The following is a 9,316-nucleotide window of genomic DNA, read 5'->3' as shown; positions in this document are numbered from 1 at the left end:
AGCAAGTGTTCACTCACATTTTCCCATTACAGTGGTACCTTGGTTCTCAAACGCCTTGGTTCCCAAACACCGAAAACCAGGGTAAGTGTTCCGGTTTCCAAACGTTTTTCGGAAGCCAAACGTCTGATGCAGCTGTTGGCTATTGTTTCAGGGGGGCCTGCACCAATCAGAAGCCGTGCCTTGGTTTTCAAACATTTCAGAAGTCAAACAGACTTCTGGAATGGATTAAGTTCTAGAACCAAGTTTTTTTTGGGGGGTGCATCAAAACCACATTAATCACACAGCCTGAATTTCCCTGTTTATGATGGAATCGCATCTGAAAATAGCAGCCACCTGGAAGTGAAAACATATCTTTGTCACATAGCATAGCTGCAAAGTTTTTTTTACCTTATCCTTTCACTAAGGTATACACACACACACACACACACACACACACAATTTGAGAAGATACATAACAAGGTATCAGTTCACTACCCTTGAAGATCTTAGTACTCTTAAATTTTATTGATAGTGATTACTTCTCAGTAAATCTCATTAAACTCACTGGGGCTTTCTAGTGTGTACACATAGGATTGCACATTGTTGGAGTGTTTGCAAATATTTAATTTTATCCAGTGCAGAGACCTGAATAAATGGGTGGATTACCGTGCCTTCTTATCCTATTCTGTAAGTCATGTTGTTTGAAACTTTTAAAACCCTCCTTTTATGATATAATACAGATATCTGAAAAGGCAAGCACTGTTTTAAAACACCACTAAAATTCTGAACAGCAGTGTCATCTTTTTAATTTTAACCTGGATAACACTTCATGAAGAGGACTGTGGTCCATGGACACTTATGCCATAATACTTTTGTTGGTTCTTAAAGTCCCGCCATACACTTAGTTATTTTTATTTTTGTTCTAAGTGGTAAATTAGGATGCGTCTTATCACCTTCATGTTGTTTTCAGTTTCAGTGAGAAATTATTTTTTTCCCATGGATCAGGGACATCTGAAACAAATTACCAGGCCAACTTCCCACTAGGACTTTCTTCTCATAGCTTTTTTTTGCACCTACAGGAGATGTGGAATGTTTCAATCTTGAATTAGTTAAGCGAAGGCTGCAGCTATCTTTTCTTCTTGGATTGGATTCAAGTCTTCAGTCATATCTCTGTGTTTATTTGTACTATTAAATACAGGGCATTCTTGCATTTTTCTCACATGCTTATGCTACTTTATAAATCTACAAGATTTTTAAAAATATTACAGCATGTACTGCTGTTTGATCTGTTCTTGCGATAGAATGGATTTCACACAGTGCAGCCATATTTTGGGGAACATTTTTGTTCAATGCACTCAGCTATGCATGTTCCCCCAGCCCAAAATCACACAGTCAAAGTGCACATAGATGGTCAAGGATGCAGAGAGAGCCAAGACATTTTCCCCTCATTAATCCCATATTAGGATTGATAAAACATCCTTGGAAAACAAAAAGGAAATCCATTTTTTTTTAAAAAAAAGCAAATAGACCAGTTGAGAAACTGATAAATATGCACTAATGGATTTTTAACGGGATAATAAAGGCACCTGAGAACATGTAGCAATCTCATGTTAGAATGTTTTTTTTCTTTTTCTTTTTACATATTTATGAAATTAGACATGAACTTACAAGAGTGGTGGGGAGAAAGAATGTAAGGGACATCATATGAAGTCAGACTTCTGCAATCTTAATGTGATGTCAGACCTGATAAAACTGAAAACAGAAGTCAAAGTATTGTATATGGACAATACTTGAAATGCATCTCAAATTGATTTCGTTCAATATTTCTCAGATCACAAGGCAAGTTAAGAAATGAACATTTATCAACAGAATGGCCACTGAGAACGTTTTTTTTAAAATATACAAAGCTGATCTTCTTTCAGTATTTTATGATAGAAATAGTGAAGATAACTGTTTCCCAGCTGAGAATTACTTTATTATACTCACAGATGGCTCTCTCTATTAAGGATAGTTTGTGATACTTCACCTTGTTGCCTAGGCACTGCTTTAAACGAAGGATATATAATTGTATTCAAAGAGTGCCTTACACCTGAGATGCCAAGTCAACAAAGAGGGAGTGTGGAAACAACATTATTAAACACAGTTATTGTGAGTTCTTGCAGGGAACTTTTTTTAAAAAAAAAGACCTGGGTGACCCACTCTGAAAATGTGTCATTTGCAAATCTTGACTTACCTTTCTCATGCTGATGAGGTTCTTCAACAATCAATGCACCTGAGGTTAATGTATCTCGGTAAATATTGACAAGAGGAGCACAAGGAGGTAGACAGATTCTTTTTTTAATGGCACTTTGGATTCATTTCTGAATGACAACAGTGCAACCGTTAGCATATATTTGTTGTAGTTTCACATTCAATTTATTGCTCCCCCTGAAACGTGGAATGGGTTAAATTGAGTTTAGGCATAGGTTTAGTTGAAAACAAGTCTGCATGCTGAATTAGATTCTCTGGTCTATCATTGGTCCCCAGCCTGCATAAACAATTTGAGGGAGCTCAGAGATGAAGTACTGGTGATGCAGGAGAGGGTCAGTTATTTAAGCAAGGCTGTTAGACAAGGACATGTCTTGGGCGCAGACCTCAAGTACGCAAGTTCTCCTAACCACACTGATCACGAGAAATTGTGTGCATTTACAGCACATAGTTAAGTTATGGAATTGACTAGATGGAATGATAGCCATCAATTTAAATGGCCTTTAGAAGGTATTAGGCAAATTCATTGAGGCATCACAGGCAACTGCTTGGCCACTGTGAAAACAGGATACTAGATTTGATGGGCCATTGGCCTGAGCCAGCAGGGCCTTCTTCTGTTCTTATAATCTTATCAATGGCTCCTAGTCATGATGACTTTATATTACCTCCAGGATCACAGGCAACATGCCTGTGAATGCCAGTTTCTGGGGAGCACAGGTGAGGAGAGAGCGTTGTGCTCAGGTTCTGCTTACTGGCTTTTCACGAGGCATCTGCTTAGCCACTCTGAAATGGAGATGCTGGATTAGATGGTCCTTTGGAAGAGTGCCCATTGAATCAGACTACACCTTTCTCCACCTTCCCTTCTTCCCAGTGATCAGGATACTTAAATTGCACTTTAAATATAAATATTTTGTGTTTTGGTTCATGTGTTGATTCAAAAAGTGTGAAGTTGATATTTTCTCATTAAAATGCAACAAAATTGAATTTATTCCCAATCTTTACATGTGCTTTTCTTCTTCTTAAATGACACCCGATGGGAGGCCGAAACAGAGTGGGATTTGGGTGTTGGAATTGCTTTCTCCACACTGGAAAGCGAATGGAACCTTTGGAGGCGAGTGGCAGGTTGGAGGAGGATACTTATTAGAGAAATGCTGCAGTGACAATGGCGCATAGTGTATTCCCTGCACTATAATTCCAGTCATGATCTCTCTCAATTGCTATTTTAAAATGAAAACAAAAAACTGTAAGGGTCATGCCTAATAATGCAACATCTGTAATGTTAAATCCATGATCTGTAGTTAAACACAGAGTTTGTAACTTATGGGGTGCAGCAGGTACTGTAATTGTCTCAATACTCTGACACACAATTTTGCATCTGGATCTGCACCCTTCCTTCTTCAAACCTGATTGGTGGACCTCAAGTTTCAAGTAAAGGGTGTGGAGGAAGGTAGATTACACAATCCAGAGACCTTCCCATTCCTGTCCTAAGGAGCTGAAAGTTGTCCACCATCTTTGTGTGGGTCATCATATGGAACAGTGTTACTATCCTATTTAAGGTGCTATCCTAAGCACACTTACCTGAGAGTAACTGGACTCAGTGTGAATGACTTCAGGATTGCACTGCAATCCTCTATATATATTGATTGGATTTCATTGGTTGGACATTCTTTGCTGTTATATTCTAAAGACAGTCTATGAATGTGAGCGCCCAGGTCCAAGAATGAGGGTTTGCAATGCATGTTTCAGTACGTGGCTCAAACAGCAAACATTAAGTAAGATGAGTAACTCCTTGCTAACACAAACATCTACGATCTTCCAGAAAACAATGTAGAAATATGCATCAACAGGGGTGCCATTTCTGAGGGGCCAAGCTCACTTACCCCCCCTTGGATATATATATATATATTTTTTTTGGAGGGAGGGATGGCAGCAGCAGGCCGAGTTCAAGAGAGAGGAACTGCCAGCCATTGAAACTGTGCCTATGCCACATTCGACTCTGTCCTTGGCTCCTCCCGACGTCGTGACGGCGGCCCCCCAATCTTCGGCACAAGTTGGTGCCTCTGTGCCTCAAACTATGCTTGAGATTTTCTCTGGGGTACAGATCTATGTTGCTGTATTTTTGTTGTTGTAATTGCTTTTTACATTTGCTCATTTGAGTGAAGGTTGAATGTCCACAATAAATGGATTGTGCTTCTGTTTATTCAGTAAGCAGGGAAAGTCATGTGTAAAAGGGACAGCTGATTGCTAAACCAATTGTCTAATTTCTTGGACAAGACTGGAAAAGGAGATTAAAGGCCTATCTACATATTCAGAAGACTCACGTTGCGCTGTCCTTCTGGATTGTGCATCTTCATAATGCAGGGAAGGAGGCAAACAGTACAGTTATATGGTTTGTTATGTATGTAAAGAAAAGTTTGGGGCAGAACTGACTAAAGACACATGCTTCATGGAGCTGCAATGTTCTGCAAAGAAGGGCATTCCTTTAAGATAAGGACATTCCTTTAAATAATCAATATCTGGCAATCCAAGGTTTTATTGCAGCACCACAAAGGAATGTACATTGTTTTACATCCTGCCCATGTTAGCTCTTTGTCCTGGATTTTAGTTTGCCTTCAGTTGAGCAGAACTCATGTAAACATGCTCTTAACTGGAATTGAATTAACATTAAGGCATGTAGTGTAAACTAATTTGTGGATGGAAATATAGAGCTAAAACTCTTGATTTAGCAGTCTTTGCAGCCCTTTTCTTATAAGTGTTGGTACAAACGGATGTACCTAGGGACAGCAGCACATTTACAATTGGGTTCACATGGTCATTTTGGGTCACATTTTCTCCATGTGAAATAAAGCTAAAGGTAAAGGGACCCCTGACAATTAAGTACAGTCACAAACGACTCTGGGGTTTCAGCACTCATCTCGCTTTAAAGGCCGAGGGAGCCGGCATCTGTCCGCAGACAGTTTTTCTGGGTCATGTGGCCAGCATGACTAAGCCGCTTCTGGCAAAACCAGAGCAGTGCACGGAAATGCCATTTACCTTCCCGCTGGAGTGGTACCTACTTATCTACTTGCACTGCGTGCTTTCGAACTGCTAGGCTGGCAGAAGCAGGGACCGAGCAATGGGAGCTCACCCCGTTGCAGGGATTCGAACCGCCAACCTTTTGATCAGCAAGCCCAAGCGGCACAATGGTTTAACCCACAGCGCCACCCGCATGTCACCTCCATGTGAAGTACACCCAGGTAAAAGGACAGCATGAAGAAAGTACTCTGTGAATTGGAAAATGTGCAGAAAACTATTGCAACCCTTTCTACACGGGTTGCACCACCCCGAAGTACCACTGTGATTATAATAATTGCTGCGAAAGTCTGCCTGTGCCCTGCCAGTTTATAAGGTACCTTCTTCATGTGATGATGGGCAAGTCCAGTATGTGCTCATTCAGCAGCAGAAGATGTGACTGTGTGAACCAGTCCAGTAATGGGCATTAACATGAGATTCAGGCATGTATGTGGCCATCAGGCAGTTGCAGTGAAATCGGATGCTTCTGCTCTTCCAGGTGTATTGACACCACTGCTTGCCAGGACACGATAAGGAAAGATGGTGGTGAGGGGGCATCAGGTTAGTGGCGGGTGCAGATGTACGCACATTTGTGGCTGCTGCCGGCAACCCAAGGCTCCCTTCATTAACCCTAGCTTTTATTTTAGTTCTAAATTGCATGATTTTCTTACTCTTAGGGTTGCAAAGGAACATTTGAAGCTTTGAAGTCTAACGGTGGCATTCAACCAAGTAATTGTGCAAGCACAAGGATTAGAACTAGTGCAATGATATTTCCTCCCTTCTCACTTGCCCTGCACAACCCCCAAATCTGCTCTGGAGGGTTGGGGACTCATGGGGGGAGGAGACGGGGAGAACATTCGATTGTGCAAGGAGACATTCACCTTAGTGAAACATTCACCTTACTGCTACAGTAGAAACCTCAGAAATAAGGGGCAGGAGGACAAATAAATGGTGATTTTCATAGAATTATTTCCAAGCCCATTTCAGGGCAGATGTTAGATGTCACATTTGGGGATTATTTCAGACATATACAGTAGATGAAATCCAGCACATCCATCAGGGCTAGCTTGGACTGCCCACATGATGGCAAATTAGCTACCATATATACTCAAGTATAAGCCGATGTTTTCAGCACATTTTTAATGCTGAAAATGCCCCCTTGGCTTATGCTGGAGTGAGGTGGGCAGTGGTGGCGGAGGGACGAGTGGCACGAAAGCAGCCCTTTCTTGCTGCTGGTCCCGCCGCTGCCACCCACCTCTCACAAGGGCAGGCACAGGATCTGCCGTTGGAAGAGGCGCTGCGCTGCGCTGTGCCTCTCCCAACCGTGGCTCCTATGCCTGCTCTTGTGAGGGGCAGAGGGGGCGGTGGAGGGACCAGGGGCCTGAAAGTAGCCCTTTCGGGCTGCTGCTCCTTCCTCCTCCTCCACCTTAGCCACTGTCAGCGGCGGAGGAAAGAGCAGCCCAAAAGCAGCCCTTTTGGGCTGCTTGTTCTTCCTCCACCGCTGCCACCAGCACCAGGTTTGTGGTGTGGTGAACCAGCTTATACTCGAGTCAATAAGATTTCCCAGTTTTTTGTGCTAAAATTAGGTGCCTCGGCTTATATTCACGTCGGCTTATACATGATTATATAGGGTACTTAATCTTTGGCTCCTGGGGTTTTTCTTAAATAGCCCTCATTGTGACCATGGTTCCTATTCTTGCTGTAGACACATGGGAAAGTAATGCTGGGTCCCACCACCACCACCACCATTGCTACTAGGAATGTGAATGGAAAGCTGATTTAAGAAGCCCCAGAAAAAGCGATTCGGGAGAAGAATTTGTATTGGAAAGTCCGCAATATTGTGCTATCTTACCAGAATATGAATTCAACTATTATTATTGTTGATTGAAAAGGAATATAGAAATTTTTAATTTATATATTTTTTCACTTTGGGGTTAACAAGTTTGTTAACATTTTTGCAGCAACAAAAAATAAATTTACCAATTGAATAAATACACTATTTTTCTTCTTCTTTTATATATATGAACACATATATTTTACAAAACCCCATAGCAGCATGGGAAATAAAGATCCTTCTACAAAAAGAAGATGTTAAGTCAGTGTACAAAATAAAGCTTTAGAGTTTCAAAATCATATCTGGGCAAGAGAGACGTATACCAGTTAGAGGTGCTTCTTCCATTCATTTGCCCAGGTGAAATAGTTCATTGAGAACATACACAATCCTTCTCCTCTTTTCTGGATATTGCACTTACAAATCCTTGTTTTGTCAGGAAGGACTGAGCAGGTTCAACAGCAGAGATGTCGTTGCTACACAGACAGAAAGAGTTAAGAGTGATGCCATGTTGCTGCCTATGGCTGAGCTTTTGAGATGACGACGGAATGCAAGGTCTGGCTGGGGCTGCTGGTCCAGAGGCTTTGAAAACCAAACAGAAGGGTTGACTGAGATGTAGCTGTTGGTTATCCTGATGTGAGAAGGCACGGTGGTTGTCCTAGAAGAAAACACAGAAGGGCAAGGTTACAAGGTTACATTGGATTCCATGCATACTTGCCATTGGGTTTTTAAAATGTTGCTGGTGATATTCAGTGCCAAAGGCCCAAATCTCCTCCCCCTCTATTGTCCTGAAAAGGTACAATTTTCCATATGACAAAGCGCATATTAAATTGCTATGCAAACAGTGGGGCAAAGGACCTAATCCATAAACAATAGACTAGACTCAGAAATTCCTGTTGCCAAACCTGGTGTTTGGGCATATATATTGAAATGAGCATAAATAAACCTAAATACACCTGGATGAACATTGAAACTGTGGCCTTATTTCATGTAACTGATGGAAGTGTGCTTACCATGGGGATTACTTGTCAGCATGCAGCAAGTTTTCCTTAAGGGATAAATTTGTAATTGAAAGGAAAAGGGACTGATAAATTGCAATGGTGATTCATGGTTCTGTGTAAATATGCCATATAATGAACCTGATTTGAATTTGGGGTTTTGCTCATACAATTTTCTGCATGTGCTTCCTATTTATTTCCAAAACAAAAGTCATCATGGTGTGTGTGGTTTTTTAAAAAAGACCTGAACAGATGTGGAGCCGATTCTATCAGAATATTCTCCATGTTGTTTTTCTAGTAGTTCTTGTTGTTTAAGGCTGGAGAACAACTAATACATGTTTCTCCTTTGGAAGAGGTCACTGTAATATTAACAGATAATCATGAATTTCATTAACGGTATTGTATCACATGAAAGTCATCAAAATCTTCAATGTACCAGACTTCAAAGGAATTCTCACAATATTTTGAAATTGCACATAGCCTAGCCATCCACACAAACTATTGAACACAATTGGTACTTAGGGAATAACATGGATTCTTAATTGTGAAGGCAGGCAAATAGGTTGATTTGTTGCCTGGGTGGTGGCGAGATGTCGGTGATACCCCTTGCAGCAGTATCCACAGTACCTACCCTGGAAATATGGGCTGTGTTGGTGGTGTGGGAGGCTGAGGGAGCTCCATCTTGGTGGTGGCTCTCCAGGTGTGTGGGATGCTGTCATTTGTGGGACGTTGTAACCACCACCAACACAGAGCTCCCCAGCATCTCCCCACCCCACCCCAATGCTATGTTTTGGTTCTGCAGATTTCCAGCTGCCCCTAGTTGTTAATCTCAGGGAAATACTGTGTGTTTGAAAGATGGTGTCCACAGAGAATAATCAGAGGTGGTGCTTAGGTTAATTCTTAGACAACTGCAGAGGGGAGAATGCCTTGTAAAATCCAACAACCTTTGAAGCACGCCCTTGGAGTGATTACTCCATCCTCAACCTAATGATTTAAAGATGTGAGAGTCCTTTCTGATTTGGCAACAACAAGAATTTCATCCTTATTAAAACCAGTCTGTCAGGAAACGATATATCATTCTCTGAGGAGGAAAAAAACACCCACCACCCTAACTTTAGAATTGCTATAACTGTTCAAGGTTATGTAGCTGGAAAATGGCACAGATTCTCACGAAGTGTCTGTGTGGTCCTCGAGCAGGAGATGACAACAT

General features: G+C 41.5%; 1 protein-coding gene across 1 annotated transcript in view; it reads right to left on the bottom strand.

The window, feature by feature from the left end:
- Positions 1 to 7,265: 7,265 nt before the first annotated feature.
- TRABD2B (TraB domain containing 2B) overlaps positions 7,266 to 9,316 on the bottom strand; it is a 258,886-nt gene continuing 256,835 nt past the window's right edge. The window contains exon 7 of the mRNA XM_082226757.1: positions 7,266 to 7,766. Coding sequence (XP_082082883.1) covers positions 7,544 to 7,766 — 223 coding nt within the window. The 3' untranslated portion in view covers positions 7,266 to 7,543. The remainder of the gene's footprint in view (positions 7,767 to 9,316) is intronic.

The sequence above is a fragment of the Podarcis vaucheri genome (assembly GCF_965113315.1).
Source record: "Podarcis vaucheri genome assembly, chromosome: 6".
Taxonomy (NCBI): domain Eukaryota; kingdom Metazoa; phylum Chordata; class Lepidosauria; order Squamata; family Lacertidae; genus Podarcis; species Podarcis vaucheri.
This window is presented reverse-complemented; position numbering and strand designations above follow the sequence as displayed.